Here is a 17,606-nt window from a genome sequence, read left to right as displayed (position 1 = left end):
GTCAATGGTTTAATTGCCATTAATAAACCGCGCGAGTTTTCTACATTAGATTGCGCTTTTTTTAGTGACCATTTATCGGTATTTGGTGCAGCTGTCATGTAATCTTCCGCATTAAGTAACAAATCCACATCGCTAGCGTTATTACTAAGCAACGCTTCATCGATAGATCTATTGTAATCAAAATCGTTGGAGTAAGTTGACTTCTTATTGTTATATTCGCCAGGAATCGAGATTCCGTATTCTTGACTATCTTTATCTATATCTTTACTATTCGAAACGTCTTCAGCATTATCAACGAAGGTGTAAGTAATATTTGGAAAGAACGTATTATCTTCGTTCGCGGACGCGTCAAAGACAGTCGAGATATTATCTACAAAGTCTGTTACAGGTTCATCTTCGTTCCTTCCTGTCGAAAATTTAGAGTCGTCTCCCACTTTTTGTGACACAGCAAATACCTCTTTATCATTAGTTAAGTACATTTCAAAAGTGGCTGGCGTATATATCCTGTCATCGTGCGTGTCAAAAATATCTCGGAAATCCGTAGTTGTCAATTCGATACCAAACTCGCTGTATCCCAAAGAGTTTCCATAACTCTCGCTATCTTGTTGAAACAGACTCATCTCGTCGTCTAATTTCGTCGCAGACAAGATACTCGGTTGACCGTCATTTGCGTTTTCCTTCAAAGATACATCGTCATTCGGGATATCGATAGAAGAAGATGATAGAACTGCCGACGAATCGTAAGAATTTATTCCGTCACGCAAATTATTATCCGCGAAAGAAACGTTCGCGTAATCCGGAACGGGAGAGGCAATTTGTTCGTCGGAAATTTCAGGAGTAGCGTCGATTAAATTGGAACGAGTCCGAAAGGCGATACCCGGATACAAAAAGTCAGGATAAGACGCCGGGTTTTCCGTGGGATTCGCACTTTCTTCAGGAACACGAGGATCAAGGGTAGGATACAAATAATTCGCGTCGTGGTCAAATAAATGGTGATTACCTCTTTGAAGATAAGCTCTACCTACATCTTTCACATCATGGTGCATATGAGCCTTGAACGAGAGAATAGCGGACGTTGCGTTGTTCTTATCTCTCTCTAACAGCTTATATCGCTTAGGTACAATTATTTCGTTCACGCCTGCTCGAGGGCTCTCCCGGACGTCCTTCAAAACGTACAGATTCTTAGAAACCGGTACGAGTAGAAATCTTTTGTTAGAGCCTGTTAGACGATCATCGAATGGTTCTTTTTTAACGTTATATGAAGAATCCCTCTGATATGCACCGTATTGCTGCTGAAATCCTTGAGGATCCGCAGGAAGTAGCATTTTATTATTCAGTCCTTCAAAAGCAGGACTTCTTACGTCGACCTTAATTTCGGATTTCGGATTTGTGATTTTGGAAAATGTTAAGTCTTTATTGGAGACATTTATGTCAAATGATCTCCGTGAATTTGGATATCGCTCGGCGATAGGCAATGTAGCTTCATTTACAGAGCGATCGTAGTCTAAATTCTCTAATTGCGACGGCGGTCTTTCAAACGCGAGCAACGCTCGATCATTCATCTCTGTTTCCATGATCGTCGGATTCGTCGTAGAATCAAAATTAATTGCGGGAACTGTTGATTCCGGGACTTGCCAAATGGGAAATTTCATTACGTTCGACGAGGGATTTTGCTCGTCGATATCATCGTCGTCCACGTAGTTATTTCGACGACGGGCGATCTTGCGATCCGACTTCTTTGCACATTTCTTCCGTTTTCGCAAACTTCGCTTGACTCGCTTTAAGTTGTACCTCCTGCTTTGCGGAAAATCGTCGATTTGTTTCCCTAGTAACGATTGCCTGTTGCGCTTATTTATCATATGAATTATTCCATCGTCGTTAGGCATTTTGGACACTCCGCTCCGCGCTGTTTCACTTTTCTGTTTGAAGACGTATCTCATGCTTCTTCCTACGAATGTTCAAGGAAAGAGATGTTGAGAGAACAGGCGTGAAAATTATTGTTAGTTTAAGCAAAAAGGAAGTAACCCCTTTCTTTGTATACATAAAAACCTGTTCAGATTTTTACTGTTCAATGAAAAGATCACTCGAGAGGAATTTAGTACGTTTAAGTAATTAATGCCACACACAAGTATACCTGGCATCGTTTTGGCGATATCGCCACCAATCGCGATTCTTGCCACATAAGCCGCAATGTAAAATACGATGAAAAGGATAATTCGCATAGCGTCATATCACGGGCATCCTTAGAGACGGTGTTTCGCTCACGATTCGCGCGTACCGTCGCCGCTATTTCGCACGAATTTTCCATGGAGCATCACACGATGAGTGTCATGTAGGTGCACTGTTCATGTAAAAAGCGAATGTAATGTAAAAGCGATACCTCAAGATACTTGTAGTGCTCGCATCGACATGAACACGTGAAGTTTGACAGGAGTAACATCAATAAATGACGAACGCAAACGAGAACGTTTTACTTACTTATAAAAATTCTCAATCGATTATCTGATTAATCTGTATCACACCGTGATCTGTATGTATATATTTTATTATTATAGCTAGCATTATTTCTCACTCATCTAACATATAATTATCGCCACATTATCGAAATAGCGATGTGAAGTTCATCAACGCCTGCAGTTATGCAAGCATTTGTATGCAAGCGTATGTAGAGTTGCAAATCTGCAGGCGGTAGCTATTTCTGATTGGCTTCTGCTTTCCACACCATGGAGATGGAGATGTGTACGAACACGAACAGTAGACAGAAAGAAGAGAAGGAGAGAGAACGCGCGTCTTCCGCAAAAACTAATGCTATTTAATTCTAATTTATTGTACATACATGAAATCGGTAAACGTGATACAGACGATTATGATTTGATTATTGTTTAAGATTTTAACTGATCCAAAGTGATGCACGAGTATTCGCACATTGAATCTCATCACAAAGTTAAGGTTATCATGAGATTTTGACAAAGAGACATAAAAGTTAGTATCACACGTACATATAAGAGTCTAATACATTATTATGAATATTAAATTGACTGTACATCAAATCTATAACAATATTTATTTGTAGGTGCTGTCAAACTATACAGTGTCATGCCTTTCAGAATCTCTCGTACCTATTCTGGAGCATGATTGAGAAGATAAAGAAGAAACTTGTCTCTTAAGCGACTTTCCAAAATTCTTTTTATTATTCTAAAAGGCAATCTAAGAGAAAGAACAGAGATCTCTCAAACGTAGCAAAATGAAGGCGCTACTTAAAATATTATATTCGCTCTGTTGGAGCAACGCGTACTTGATAATGGGTATATGCATGGGGCTAAGTTTCAGTCTCCTGTTGATACCGATTGACGTTGACAGGCAGCACGACGTAGCGGAGTCCTTCGATCATTCCTCGAATACCTTGGAAGATATAGATCCTTACGAGCCAAGGATAAACACTGACAGCAAGCCGCAACCGGTACAGAAAGCGAGGAAAGCGTTTGTACGTCCGAGATACTATTCCACGGAGCTTGGAATCAGGGAGAAACTGTTTGTGGGCGTTATAACGAGCCGCGAGCATCTGCACAGCAGGGACGTGGCGCTGAACAAAACGATTGCTCATATAGTAGATAAAATTCGCTACTTTATCTCCATACCAGAAGGGACCAAGCCGAACGTCTCTTTCCCTGGCATAGTGGGATTCACCGACACGAGGAGCATCCTGAAACCTTTCCACGCCATGAAATACATTGTTGATAACTATTTAGAGAGCTACGATTATTACTTTCTAACTAAAGATGTGAGTTATATAAATGCAAGAGGCCTAGTGGAGTTCGCGAATAAAATAACTGTGAGCCAAAACGTTCACATAGGCGTTCAAAGCGAAATTGATACCTACTGTTCTCTAGGTAAATGATACAGATTTACAATTCAATAGGTTTAATTAGTCAACAATTAACTAAAGCTAAAATTACATTTTCAGAATCCGGTATACTTCTGAGTAATTCTGTTATACGAGAAATGAAAAACAATCTAGACTGGTGCGTGAAGAATGCATATTCGGATTCGGACGATGTTAATTTCGGTCGTTGTATCCTCCATTCCACTTCTATGCCCTGCGTCAATCATGTGCAAGGACGAAATTTCACATTTACGCAGTTGACGCCCACATTTAATTTCGAGAAAGATTTCGCCCGGCTGACTGAGCAAAACGAATTCCAGAATTCGCTTTCCATATATCCCGTCTACGATCACATGCTCATTTATAAATTTAACATGTATTTCGCCGCAGTGAGTTCTTCTGAAATAATATATAAGCTATCAAGCATTTTGCACAAAATGAATGATTTGCACGTAGTCTATTACAGAATTCTAAAATATGTAGTTTTTTTTATGTAACACATTACTTTCAGATAAGTTCCATCAAAGTTCACAAACAGATTACTGATATACGCAAGGTAATATCTGCGACTGCACATTTGGGTCCGTCGAGTCAACGTAATGTATCATGGCCCATTGGAAATCAACCTGGAAATAGACCTCTAGGACGCTTTGACGTTTTACGTTGGTCTTATTTCAATGCATCTCACGTTTTCTTCGAGACCGACTTCATTAACATTCAGGAGCTGAAGGGCGACACAAAATCCGACATAGATTACGTGATAAACACAGCTGTGGACAATATTGTAAACAGATACGATAACAAACTTAGCTTTGTCAGATTGCTGAATGGCTACCAAAGATTCGACGCGTCCAGAGGGATGGATTATATACTCGACTTGGTATTTAGCGAAGTAGCTACAGGCAAGGAAATAAGGAAACGAATTGAGATCTGCAAGCCCTTAGGAAAAGTAGAAATTATACCCGTGCCCTACGTGACTGAAAATACGAGAATTAATATAATTATCACCATTGATCTGAGCAGAAAGCAGGACGCGCTAAATTTTATCGACCACTACGCACAAAACTGTATTGAAAAGAAATGCAAGACCTCCCTCATGGTGGTTGGTACAACGTTTTAAAATATACTATTTTTCTAATATTGTATTATATAAATAATTACAATTTTATAGTAAGTAACATTAAAATATTATACATTTATATATGACATTATTCTTGTAGGTTCTCTTGTATAATTCAGATTCACCGTCGAAAGGCAGAGGCGACGTTTATCACGAGGTAAAATCATTCATATCAATGCTGAACGAGAAGTACAAAAAGGACCAATCTAAAATTACTTGGCTCTCAATACGATTGCCAGCCAATGTAACTTCCATAGATTTGGATCCGATGTTGAAGATCGCCGTGACCGACTTGTGCGCGAAGAAGTTCTCGTCGGAGAGTCTGGTTCTTCTCGTAGAAACGGGAACGAAACTGAAAGTAGATTATTTAAACAGGGTAAATAAATACGCGTATACACCAAAGTTAATATTATATATGTAATTACTTCGAATACAATTAATTCGTTATTCTGTGTCAGGTTCGAATGAACACTATTAGTCGCTATCAGATATTCAGCCCGATTCCATTCATTGAATTTCATCCCGATATAATTTATGCAAATGAAGCAACTCACGATGAAGTGGACGTCAATAGCAACTACGGAAAATATGACGATTATAACTACAACAATATCGCGTTTTACATTAAAGACTACAACGCAAGTATGTCTTCAACTCGTTTTATGAAGCCTGAATATATTGTTATATGAATAAAATTTGATGTTTTCGTTTAAATGTGTTTCAGTGCGGCAGACAGTCGAGGCGAACATTCCGTTAGCGCGATCAGACAAGGACATTGCCACTCTAATGAAACTTTCCAAGCACAGTCCTGTAACTTCCTTGTTTGAAATGTACGTGTCGTTCAGCGACATGCACGTATTTCGCGCGATAGAGCCGACACTGAAGATAAGATACAGAGATGTCAACTGTGACGACGCTCTCAACGACAGTATTTATAAGACTTGCCTTAAACTGAGGAACAATCACCTGGGTAAACGTAGTCAACTGGCTAGACTGATATTCGATTATCAGAGCTATTAAATGTAAAAAAGCGTAGATCGCGATATACAAATCTTTACAGAAAGAAACGCTATTTAATTGTAATTTACATTATTCAGGGTGGACGCTTTAGATCTTCATAGAGCAAACGAAAAGTAGATATGTTTACAATTATCTACAAACTAGAAAGATATTCAATACATCTGTTAGATATATTTTTTATATAGATTTATATACAAGTCAGTGTTATATATTATATGAGCATTTTATTTATTCATATATATTTTATTCTCCAAATAAATACTCGTCATTGATACAGTGTTAGTTTGTCTCTTGAAAATATTAAATCTAGGGATTTTATTCTTCAGAATTGTAAAAAAATAATTGCACCTATTACAATTGCATTACGATGGCGATGTATGTATAAAAATTTTAAGAAATCCGATGAATTATCGTAGTCTATAAAATCGTCGATATATTAACAAAGAAATACCGCAGAACGAAAATTATACAGTCGGCTTCCTTGGAACATTTCTTCTCAGTTCTATCAGAATATCGCCGTTAATCGCTATCTGACTCCGATTCAGATAACTGCAGATCATCATTTAAGAGATTGTCCGACATGAACAATGTGGGTGAGGCAGTTGTACCATTTAAATTACCTAAAAAAAACAAGCATTTTTAAATATAACTTCAAACAGAGAGTTGACAATTAGAAATGCTTTCAATAAATTTATAAGTGCAAAAAGCACAGAGAAATGATGTAAAATTAATATTTTCTATTTACCATTAATTGCTGTTGGCACCGAGACGTTTTCCGTTTCGTAATCGCTGCTTGAACTATCAGAACTCGAACTGCTTGAACTAGAATCGCTCTCCAAGGTAGTCGACTTTGTATTTGGTATTGGAATTGATAGAGAAGCTACAGTCTGAGAGGAAGACCCAGGCATCATTGCTGCTGACAGCGCGAAGTCATCGTTGTCGGATCCGATCATCGGCAGACTGGCCAAGGTCGGTTGTCCACTCGACGATTGCACAGGCGAAGGGCTGTCTCATTCAATTATGTTACAGCACATTCAATAATTTCATGTTTAAATGTTAAATATTGTGGGAAAAACGTGGAAAAATAAAAAAAAAGAATTTAAACAAGCAGCGAGCAACGATAACAAAGATACAAAAAAGATCTAAGCAAGAAACGTGGAACAAATAAATTTTATTGAACTTTCCCTGCATCTCGATTTAAAAATATATCTAATGATACGTACCTATTGACAGTTATAGTCGGTGGACTTGTTTTATCGTACGGCGATGTCCGTTGGGGGCTCTGTTGTTTAGGATGCAGCTGCAGCGAAGGTTCCCTCTTTTTTCCACTAATAACTTTGGTCCTTCCATTCGCCCTGCCGTACGTGGGGCTCCTTTTAACCTCAACGGGCATGGAATTGCTATTGCTATTGCGTTTCGGCTCCGCTCTGCGAGAAACAAGATTTGTAATAAGACACAGTAATACATAATGCATGCGTGACGCGACAAAAACGACGGACTGCGACAAACGTACCGTGTCTTCTTAACCTGGATGTTCGCGGCTAGTTTCTCCAATGTAATCTCCCCGGTAACTTTGTCGAAGATCAGGACGTACTCCTTGTTGTAGGGCCTCTGCGAGCCCTTGAACACAGTATGAGAGGTGCCAGCGCCATCCAGATGTGGCACCGTGACCGTTATCGTGTTATCCGAGCCCACGTCGACTCTGGCTACCTTGGAGTCGTCGACGCTCGCAGGTTTGAAATCATCTGGAAGAGTCATACGATTAGATACATTCTGAGATTAGATATATTCTTGGAGCATCACCATATTCTCTCCGACTAAAGATCCTCTCGCTTTGCTCCTAGGTCTCTCCAGTCTAGATTCTCTAAGTAGATTCGAAATAAATTGAAACGAAGAATCGAGATTGCCGTCCCTACCGCTGTCTCTACGGCAATCTCGAGGAGTCAGACTCACATTTCAAGGTGTGAAACTTGGAGCTGTTGCTCGTGAAGCTGGGACCCAGCTTGAGCTCGCGGACCTCAGGCCCCAAACCGAGTCGCTCGGCCATGCTGACACCTTGCATTATTTCGTCCTCTCTTCTCGCAGCTTTCTCCTGCTTGTTTTAATAAACAAATTACTCGGGGAGGGGGGGGGGAACAAACGCGGAGCACCGATAACTCTCTTTCTTGCCCCTCGCGTTATTGCACACCACTCTGGAAACAAGATAAATATGGTACGCGGATTCTACCAGATTCTACCAGGCGCCACTTGGCTCTCTCCCGGAAATGACGCGAGACGCGAGACGAACGACGAATGCGCATCGCCGGAAGTGCCACGCTAAGGGCTGCGCATGAAGCGATTTAGGCTGCGGTCCACTTGACGCTACAAATGCTTCGAAGCATTCCTTTTCTCCTTTCTTTCAATGAAGACAGAAGGAGAAGAAGAACGCTTCAAATGGACCGCGGCCTAATTCTCTCTGTAAATTTAAACGCTTCTGTGAATTTACGTTAATCCGACAGCCAATAAGGGCGCCCCGGGTAGCCTCGTTATCCAATCCTCGGCGGTAGCCGAAAGCCGAGGGCCGTGGCTTTCGAAAAGTCGTTATCACATGGAGGCGGGAGGCGAGAGGCGGTTTGGCGGGTTTCGTCTTTCGTCCTTTCGTCGCGAGGGATCGGTGGGATCGCGCATCGCACTGATCGCGCATCGCTCAGTCCCCAGATTCGCCCGTATTCGTGCGCATCGTCGACATTGTTGTGTGCGTTGGTGTGCGTGTGCGACGCGTTTCTGACCCGGCGACGTTCGGTCGCGCATTACCTCCCCGGCGCGTTACGCGCCGTTAAATGCGGACTTTCTCACATAAAACTCGCGATCGCGACTATGGCGCAATTACGATACACCCGTAATCTGTTCCTGCGCGGTATCTGCATCATATACCTGTTCGCGTTCCTCAGCTTCTACGTGCAGATTCCAGGTAAGCGTTCCATACGCACAATATACCTCGGCACAACACCGAGGCTGAAGCACCAACGCCGACCGTATGTCCGCGAGTTTGTTTCTTTTTCTTCTTCTTCTTCTCGTGGACGCGAGACTCCCCTCGTTATTCGCGCGTCAAACGTTCGGGGAAACGCTTGATACTTGATACTCGTGCCACGTTAACGAGCCATAAATGTTGATTGGCGATCGTAATACGGCACTCCATGTAACAGAGCTCTCCTTCGCTCGTATTCGATTGCGCTTCTTCTTGCGTAACGGAATTTTATATGCCTACGCGAATCGATTGTAATTTTAGAACGTGATTTTGGAGCGTAAAAGAAATACAGAGTTTATTTTAGGATATATAATCCCACTTCTTGTGCGTGGGCGTTTTAAGCTAAAGTTAATAAATTATTTTTATTATTATTATGTAAATTTCCCACTTTTGGGAGATTTGAGATATAATATATTGCGATGTTATTGATTAATAAAATACATGAAACAGGATTGTACGGCGACAATGGGATCCTACCAGCCAGGACGCAGGTGGATCTCAAGGCACGTGCGACGTTGTTCAATAAGCTGAAGCAGAAGCCAACATTCTTGTGGCTGGCGCCGTATCTGGGTCTGAACGTTGAATATATGCTGGACGTGCTGGCTATCCTCGGAACTGTTCTCTCCTTTGCAGGGTACATTTGCAAATGACAAGATTTAAAGGATATTTTTATATATGGGAATACTTGTAAAATGCAATCTGTCCAGAAGTGATACTTGAGGCCTGTTTGTTTTAGCTGAACTTCTTGCACAGTGCATCTTTCCTCTTCTTTTCACATTGAAGAGAAAAAGAGAAAAGATGAACTGTGCAAGAAGTTCAGCTAAAACGTACAGGGGCCTTTACTGTTTATAAATTCTATTATATTTCATGAATATAAGTAATTCTCATGAAATTGTAGTAGAATCGCTAATGCCTGAAATTATATTTGATTTCAGATTTATCACGCAGAAATTCTGCATTGCGCCAGTATTTGCAGGGCTATGGTCCCTATATTACTCTTTATACCAAATTGGTCAAACATTTATGTTCTTCCAATGGTGAGTTATACTATTTTGTAATCTATATTTAGATTTCTCAATCCTACTGCAATCCTTAACATTTGTTCACGAATACGGTCCTTTGTACTAAAATTAAAAAGTAATTCAAATATACATCACTCAGTGTTTATACTCTTGTGGATATATTAGCTGCCTGACTATTTAGGTTGCAGTCCACTTGACGCTACAAATGCTTCGAAGTATTCCTTGATTGGTCAATTAGTAAAATTCTCTGTTCTGATTGGTCAATCGAACGCTTCGAACCATTTGTAGCGTCAAGTGGACCGCAGCCATAAATAATTTAATTCCTTGATAATTAAATCTTACGTATGCATTCAACTTGTAGGGACGTTCTATTACTGGAGGTTGGATTTCTATGTATACTTATCGCACCGGTTTGGCGTCCTTATCGCGGGACGCCGAGCGACGGCGTGTCCCTCTGGTCCGTGCGTTGGCTGCTCTTCCGCCTCATGTTTGCTAGCGGAGTAGTGAAGCTCACTTCAGGCTGTCCGCTTTGGTGGGGCTTAGATGGTAAAATCGTTTTCACTGAATCTAATATGTATAATGTATATACGTTAGTTATGATATATTTGTTATTTTTTTTTGTTTTGCAGCTCTAAATGTCCATTTTGAGTCGCAATGTATACCAACTCCTCTAGCATGGTACGCGCATCATCTGCCAACGTGGTTCCTTCGATTATCCAACGTTGTTACAAACGTCATCGAGCTTGCTATACCAGTTTTATTTTTCTTCACGCACAGAAAAGTGAGAATAGTAGCATTTTACTTACAGGTATGTAATAATTGCCTACAATAGGCTGTAACAGAACATCTACAGACTTATGTCGATTGGTCAATTGGTTGGCTTTTTTTTTAACAATACTTTAATGTTACTGTTCTAGGTGTTTCTGCAAGTTTGCATTATCGCTACTGGAAACTACAATTTCTTTAATTTCCTTACCATTTGTCTATGCATATCCTTGCTGGACGATCAGTTCTTTTACAAACAAAAATATAAAAACAATGAATCCTCTATTATGAATTATTTCTCTACATTTGTAACTATATTTATTTACGGAGGAATGCTGTACCAAGCATGTATTTACTATGGTCTTAAGATAACAGAGAACTGGACCATTGAATCTAATATCAGTACGTATCTATCTTATTAATAACCAGTAATAATTTGTGTGGTCTTACAATTAGCGTTTGCATTGATTATAATTGCATCTTTTTTTTATAGCATTTACACCAGAGCAATTTGATTATGCTCTACTTAACGCGATACCAATTTCTATTTACATCAGTGGAGCAATTTTCACATTAGCGACATTCGAATCGATAGTCACTGCTATAGCTACTCACAGAGGCACACTTGATACAACAATAACAGTGATATCCACGATTGTATACATCAAAGCTATGGCCTGGATCTTTCTTATAAGTATTGTAAGTATATCAAGGCAGCTTTAAGCGTGCCCGAGTTTATAATTACTAAAAGCTCAGCGCAATACGTAAAATGTTACATGCATATAAAGTGTGAGGTAAATGCTCGCAGGTACCGTATGCCACTTTGCATCAATCTAACAACTCGATAACAATACCAATGCTTCATGACCTGAAGCAGGTACATGCGCAAGTGGATCATCTTCATATAGCAAATAGTTACGGATTATTCCGTCGTATGACGGGAGTCGATGGTAGACCTGAAGTTGTGATAGAAGGGAGCGACAGCATTGACGGGCCCTGGAAGGAATATGAGTTTTTATATAAACCAGGAAATGTTAACAACTCACTACCATTTGTTGGTGAGATATTTTCACATATTTATGTATTAAGCGTTTCTCTTTACGTTAATACATTATTTTAGCTTGTTAATAAGCTAACGTTGTAAAAGATACAAATTCTTTAACAATGTTTCTTTCTTGCAGCACCTCACCAACCTCGTCTCGATTGGCAAATGTGGTTCGCTGCTTTAGGTACATATCATCAAAATCCATGGTTAATGTCACTAGCCTATCGTTTATTGAGCGGACAGCCCGAGGTACTGGCTTTAATGAATACTGTCGAGAATCCATTTCGAGACAAACCGCCGAAGTATGTTAGGGCTAGTCTATATTATTATCATTATACGACATGGAGTCAAACGTGAGTACAATCTGTTATAAATAAAATATGTACATATAACGTATGTGCTTCAAATGTATGTGATTGCGTGTGATTGGATTTATAGACTAGAATAGTATTAATTTATTCCTACTGTTCTCGTGCATACAGATCGAGTACTCGTGCTTGGTGGACTAGAGAAAAAATAGGAGAGTATTTCCCAATATTCAGCCAAACTCATCCTCCGCTTCTCGAATATCTCACAAAAATGAAGATTCTTCAGGAGAAGTCGGGCTTTAAAGTCACAAATGAACCAGTCAAATTGATTCTGGACAACCTTAGGACTTTAGTCAGTAAAATAGAACCGAGTCTAATTTTATGGGGCGTTTTTACAGCCGGTTGCACGGTAATCGTGACAGGTTACAGCAGTTCGGTATCGAAAAAGAAATAGTTTCTGAGCGATAATCCATTATAAAAACTTAATAAGTGACACAAAGCTACAAGGTATTGGATGTTAACAAAATATAAAATGTAAGCTGTAATCTATATGTATATCAGCTAAATGAGAATTATTTGGATACAGTGTAACTTAGAGACACAAGATACTTTTTGCATGTGAGATATATAAATCTGCATTTCTTCTTTCCATCTAATAGATCTCTGTTAGATAATATTAACCGTCATGTCGTGTATAATAACATTGGCGCGAGACACTGCTGTGTCTCTTAATAAAACCATTTCTTCCATCTAATAGACGTCTGTTAGACAATATTAACCATCATGTCGTGTATAACAACATAATGATGCATTTAAAATAAATCTACTAAGAAAACTTACAAAAAGAGAAAAAGGAAAGGCATGTCATTTTACGTAAATTTACTAGAGGATTTGACGCATGCAATGAACGAGTACATTCAAAGTATATTATGTGTCCCATTTACACTGTTAATAATCTATATTTCATGTTTACTCGTTAAAAAATGTATGTGATATGTGATTTGTAATATTCAGTACATATATATGTTGTATGTATGTATAAATTGGATCTCTCATTTCATGCTATTGCATCGCTTTATTAGCGTTAGTTTCGCTGATTTTAAGAAACGATATTATTAAGTATTTATAATGAAACAAAAGAAAATACATCTGTTATGGTAAAAACGAAAAAAAAGAGACACTTCGGTATATACAGAACATATTTTCTTATATAAAACTCATTGCTACATTTTTTCTAACGTCTTTTACAAATAGTACAAGTTTATCGATATTATTTACACAGGTTGTAAATAGGTCGCGACAAACGTGCATTTGTTAAAAAAACAAAAAACAAAACATTTTTCTACATTACACGTATTTGTCTAAACTACACTTGTCAGTAGCCGTTCTTATGGCCTTCGTAAAATCTATAAATGTAATTTTATATCCTACTTACAATTATAGATAATGTGTTTGTAACATGCGCATGCATATATATATATATATATATACATATTCTAAACTTTCCAGATCATTATTGTTAATTATCACAGTTATGTGTAATACATTACGAGTTATTTTCAGAAGATTATATTTGTAATAAATAAAAGCTAGTCTTTTTTTTCTACGACCATTTACTTTAATATAAAAGAAACTGTAAACGAAAATGTTAAGTAAAACAAATGTACCATGTTTGCAGACAAATAAAACTTTAATGCTTCCTATATTGATTTCGTATTCACTTGAAGATCTCGAGAATAAGCGTTATTTCGTGCGTTTGTATTTTTTGCGAGTCGTTCTGCAGCTACATACTTCAAAATTGTTTTGCGTTGTAACGTCTGAATTAAGTTGAGAATCGCTATCGGCCGGAACGTCTAAGCTATCATTTTTATTTAGTTGCACAGACTTTGCACTATTATGTTTTCTTTTCCTTGAAACAGTCGGAACGGCATTTTGGACCGGCTTTGACGGCTTTGTTACAAATATCGTTTCTGGCCCTTGCACTTGCAATATAGTGTTCGACAAACTAATGGGAAATTTAAATAATTGCAGTAGGCGAGTTCGCAGTAGCTGGTATTCAGCGCTCTCCGTTTGCGCAGGTCGAGAATTTGTCGTTCTTTGTTCTAGGTTTTGCTCATTTCCGAACTCATATTGTTGACCAGATTCATTCTGATAGTCGTACAGTAATTTCCAAAGGAGCAAATTCTTCCAGCCTAATAAAGTCGCTTGATTCGGCAGAATTACATTACTCGTGTCCCCTTTTTCAGCGTTTTTATTAATACTGGTAGTTTCCTTCGACTTATTCGATTGTTCGTGATCTTCCAAACTTGTTTTTGAACTCGCATTCGGTCTACTACATTCCGGTGAAGCTTCACTTGAAGGGCTTTCTTTAGCAAACGAGAAGATGCACTTCAATGATTTATATAAATCCACATCTTGTTGGTCACAATCATGGTAATCACTTATTAAAAACTGACCAAATTTGTAAAATTGCATCTCTTCCTCGACACTAAGAAAAGGAAGTATAGAGTGAGTTACAGAGAAATGTGTAGGGACATCAATAAGAAATTTTTCGTTGAAACCTAAATCGTAGTCTATAGATGTGTTTTTATTTTTACTCTTTTTGTTCTTTAGTGTCCTTACGTATCCTTCAAATGGAAGTGGCGGTATAAAGAAATCATTTTCACTATCTTCTGGGGAGTGACCGAACATTTGCGTTCTAAATTTTTCTATTAGTTCATTATTCTGCAGTCTGTTATTTACCATGTTCATGTGTTCTTTTAAAGAAACTAAAAATTGCTTTTCTCTGTTATTTAATTGTACATAACTCAGAAAATTAAGATCCGGCATATCAAGATTGGCGTTTAACAATGTCAATGTGTTGTATAATTTTTTCGTGTCACGCGCAAGCTGTTCGGTATCGTCAAGTTCTTCGGAATTATTACATTTAATTGAAAGTGGAAGACAAAAAGTTTCATACAGTCTTAATTGAATATCATAAATCTGTACGGTGTGTTGTTGCCTGTCCTGTAAGTATTTCCTGTATGCAAGTTTATTGTAAATTTTTAACGTACTAGTGGACATAATAGACGGTCTAGGTATACTTTCGAGACTGACACCTTTCTGTACGTATTTCAGTAACGCGGTATATCGATGTCGCACTTGTGTTCTTGACTTGTTGGAAAAATACGTGGCTATCTTGGACCAATTGTTATTGTATTTCATGTACAGATTAATTAACGCCACGTCATCGTTGACCGTCCATAGATTTACACTATCTTCCAACACCGTGCGGTAACGCTGTTGGAGTTGTATCGAAGTTCGATGCGGCATTACGGCGCTTGAAATTTTAGAGAAGTCCTTGCCGTATCTCTGCACCGCTTTCATGAGAGTCGACGTTTCCAGGACGGTGAATCTACCTTTTCTCAAATGCGGCGATTTCCTGTACATCCACCGTACGTAAATTTGTTGCTTGGTTCTGTGCCGCATGTGATTGGCGAGCTCGAACCAGGGAATGTAGTCACCGACACGGACCGCTTCTATAACTTTTACGATATGTCTATCCTCCTGCTTGGTCCAAGGACGCCCGGACGACGGCACTTTCTTAATAGTATTATATCTAATGAAACATTGGTACGCGCTACGATTTGTCCCTAGTTTCCGCGTAATAGCGTCCCAATCTTGATATTTAAATTCTCTCGTATACTTCAGTAGTTTACCATCCTCCGCGCTCGTCCATTCATCCTTCTTGAACTCGGGATGCAGGTAGATATTCCACATAGCTCGGCATTCAACCGGTGAATGCCTATTGTCGAAATCCATGACAGAGATCTTATACCAGTCAAACTCTCTCTCGCCGACCGCTCCCACCATCTCGTTAAAATTTCTGGGGATCACCAATTTAGTTTTATCATCGATCTCTTTGTTGAATTCTCCGCACAGTACCGATTCGATAGCTTGATTGTTTATGGCGTTTAAAAGCGTTTCTCTGTCCTTTCCTGTCCAACGGCACGTCCTGCTCAAAGACGACGAAAGGAACAACTCGCCACGGGCCTCCTTCAACTTGGTGTCGTAGTTCTTGGGAGCGCTAAAGTAATACTTGTCCTTGAAATATGGCATACCGGCGTTGACGATCGTCAATTTGTTACCGAAGCTCGACTCATCCTTGGCCTTCATTATTTTCTCGTCCAATAGCTTTATTTTCTGCTCGCACTCCTCCAACAATGCAGTCAATTTCCTCTTGGTTATTGTCAAGCCCGTGATCAACTTCGTATTAATCTCGTAAGCGTTCAGAGATTTGTCGATATACCGATTCGTACAGAGATAGTCGACGTAGTCATCGTTGTTAGAGTCCTCGGCGTCCGATGACGCGTCAGATTGCTGGCTGCTAACACATTGTTGCAATTTCTCTCTCGCGGACAAGGCTAAAGCTTCATCCAGAGCCTTGATATCGGCCAGAATATCCAAGTCGTCACCTTCGCTCATGATGAATGAAGATGTATGCTTCTTATCTACCTTTCGATTGCTGTGACAAATAAATCAAATGATTATACAATGTACCAGATTAGAGATTTGGCAAACAAAATATAGAGACTTACATATACAGATTCCTACAATCACAAATGCCCAAAAGAATAAGGTCCGAGTCCTCGAAAAGTTCTCTCATGCAACGTTGAACTATAAAACAGCAACACCGGATGCAACATCATAAGAAAAATCGACGAACGAAAGCAAACGTTTCTCTTTTGTGCCTCTCCCACACTGTGGAAAACAAAAATAGACATTAAAAATTGACGATGTAACATGCCGTTTAATAAAATTGAAAGAGTTAAAGGACGAACTTACCTAGCTCTCAATTGAGCGAGAAGACAAAGTACCGCTGCTATCCTCAGAGAGTCACCTTGCGCGTCGCGCAACTAATAACAATATAACGATATTGTCAAACGAAACGAGATCCCAGAGTCATCGCCCCACTTCATTCGCGCTTGCTCGCTCGTAGCTACGAGTCACCGTGACAGAAGCACGAATGCCTCTCTTCCTTCCGCTCTAACGAACACGTTGAACTCATCCCACTATTTTTCCTCCAGGCGAAGCAGGCAGCGAAGCGTCGCTCGCAGGTCACAGGTCACACGTTGCAGGGCAACAAATCACGCGCACGCCAAGCGGCGCAGGTGTAGCAGACGCCGTGGTTGGTCGCTCAGTCGCGGTATACACGTCTCGTCGCAGCGAGACCGTGTCGACCCGGTCGACCGTGATTGTCGTCGAGGTGGTGCGGTTTATCGACAAAACAAGGGATCATCGGTAGATAGACGGGACGCCGTTCGAGAGACGCTAGTCGCGTTAATTCGTCGGCGTCTCGCGGGTGACTCGCTCCGAACGGCTCGATTCTTCCGGTTCCTACGGAAAAATTTAACATGTGAACGTCGTGAACGGAAATTAACGTCCCAACACGCGCTA

At 39.7% G+C, this 17,606-nt stretch overlaps 4 protein-coding genes across 5 annotated transcripts; 2 read left to right on the top strand and 2 right to left on the bottom strand.

Annotated features, from left to right (window-relative positions):
• Positions 1-2,735: 2,735 nt before the first annotated feature.
• On the top strand, positions 2,736-6,295 carry Chpf (Chondroitin polymerizing factor). Of its 2 annotated transcripts, none has more exons than XM_071711707.1 (7): positions 2,736-2,982; positions 3,108-3,890; positions 3,965-4,272; positions 4,395-4,985; positions 5,104-5,379; positions 5,462-5,645; positions 5,728-6,295. In XM_071711707.1, exons 2-7 carry the CDS (start codon positions 3,245-3,247, stop codon positions 6,021-6,023), a joined length of 2,301 nt encoding a protein of 766 aa, XP_071567808.1. In that variant the 5' UTR covers positions 2,736-2,982; positions 3,108-3,244; the 3' UTR covers positions 6,024-6,295. The 2 variants fall into 2 exon arrangements, with proteins under 2 accessions (XP_071567808.1, XP_071567799.1); XM_071711698.1 differs by having other exon boundaries at positions 3,074-3,890.
• Positions 5,407-8,324, bottom strand: Eaf (ELL-associated factor). The gene is made up of 5 exons (XM_071711733.1): positions 7,977-8,324; positions 7,537-7,768; positions 7,247-7,450; positions 6,769-7,028; positions 5,407-6,643 (listed from the first exon to the last, which is right to left on the bottom strand). Exons 1-5 carry the CDS (start codon positions 8,083-8,085, stop codon positions 6,543-6,545), a joined length of 906 nt encoding a protein of 301 aa, XP_071567834.1. The 5' UTR covers positions 8,086-8,324; the 3' UTR covers positions 5,407-6,542.
• Positions 8,325-8,551: 227 nt separating this feature from the next.
• LOC139775602 (lipase maturation factor 2) lies at positions 8,552-13,875 on the top strand. The gene is made up of 10 exons (XM_071711721.1): positions 8,552-8,973; positions 9,481-9,664; positions 9,966-10,067; positions 10,414-10,598; positions 10,682-10,860; positions 10,970-11,219; positions 11,311-11,516; positions 11,626-11,875; positions 11,999-12,215; positions 12,345-13,875. Exons 1-10 carry the CDS (start codon positions 8,880-8,882, stop codon positions 12,622-12,624), a joined length of 1,947 nt encoding a protein of 648 aa, XP_071567822.1. The 5' UTR covers positions 8,552-8,879; the 3' UTR covers positions 12,625-13,875.
• Pbp95 (proximal sequence element A Pbp95) lies at positions 13,359-17,355 on the bottom strand. Its single transcript, XM_071711684.1, has 3 exons — positions 16,995-17,355; positions 16,748-16,910; positions 13,359-16,674 (listed from the first exon to the last, which is right to left on the bottom strand). The coding sequence occupies exons 2-3, from the start codon at positions 16,813-16,815 to the stop codon at positions 13,914-13,916; spliced, it is 2,829 nt and encodes a 942-aa protein (XP_071567785.1). The 5' UTR covers positions 16,816-16,910; positions 16,995-17,355; the 3' UTR covers positions 13,359-13,913.
• Between the last annotated feature and the right edge of the window lie 251 nt (positions 17,356-17,606).

This window comes from Temnothorax nylanderi, unplaced genomic scaffold (genome assembly GCF_030848795.1).
Source record: "Temnothorax nylanderi isolate EJ_2023f unplaced genomic scaffold, tnyl_v1.0 TNYL_tig0005_pilon, whole genome shotgun sequence".
Lineage (NCBI taxonomy): Eukaryota > Metazoa > Arthropoda > Insecta > Hymenoptera > Formicidae > Temnothorax > Temnothorax nylanderi.
The sequence above is the reverse complement of the archived record's forward strand: the minus strand, read 5'-3'. Positions and strand labels throughout refer to the sequence as shown.

Excerpts from the sequence above, each read along its gene's own strand:
- LOC139775602 (XM_071711721.1), top strand. The coding sequence starts at position 8,880 with ATGGCGCAATTACGATACACCCGTAATCTGTTCCTGCGCGGTATCTGC. Across the intron at positions 9,665-9,965 it reads ACTGTTCTCTCCTTTGCAGG|ATTTATCACGCAGAAATTCT; the intron begins GTACATTTGCAA and ends ATTTGATTTCAG. Across the intron at positions 10,599-10,681 it reads GCTTTGGTGGGGCTTAGATG|CTCTAAATGTCCATTTTGAG; the intron begins GTAAAATCGTTT and ends TTTGTTTTGCAG.
- Eaf (XM_071711733.1), bottom strand. The coding sequence starts at position 8,085 with ATGCAAGGTGTCAGCATGGCCGAGCGACTCGGTTTGGGGCCTGAGGTC. Across the intron at positions 7,029-7,246 it reads CCGACTATAACTGTCAATAG|CCCTTCGCCTGTGCAATCGT; the intron begins GTACGTATCATT and ends TGAATGAGACAG. Across the intron at positions 6,644-6,768 it reads GGTGCCAACAGCAATTAATG|GTAATTTAAATGGTACAACT; the intron begins GTAAATAGAAAA and ends TGTTTTTTTTAG.
- Pbp95 (XM_071711684.1), bottom strand. The coding sequence starts at position 16,815 with ATGAGAGAACTTTTCGAGGACTCGGACCTTATTCTTTTGGGCATTTGT. Across the intron at positions 16,675-16,747 it reads GATTGTAGGAATCTGTATAT|CAATCGAAAGGTAGATAAGA; the intron begins GTAAGTCTCTAT and ends TATTTGTCACAG.
- Chpf (XM_071711707.1), top strand. The coding sequence starts at position 3,245 with ATGAAGGCGCTACTTAAAATATTATATTCGCTCTGTTGGAGCAACGCG. Across the intron at positions 4,273-4,394 it reads TTAACATGTATTTCGCCGCA|ATAAGTTCCATCAAAGTTCA; the intron begins GTGAGTTCTTCT and ends CATTACTTTCAG. Across the intron at positions 4,986-5,103 it reads GCAAGACCTCCCTCATGGTG|GTTCTCTTGTATAATTCAGA; the intron begins GTTGGTACAACG and ends TTATTCTTGTAG.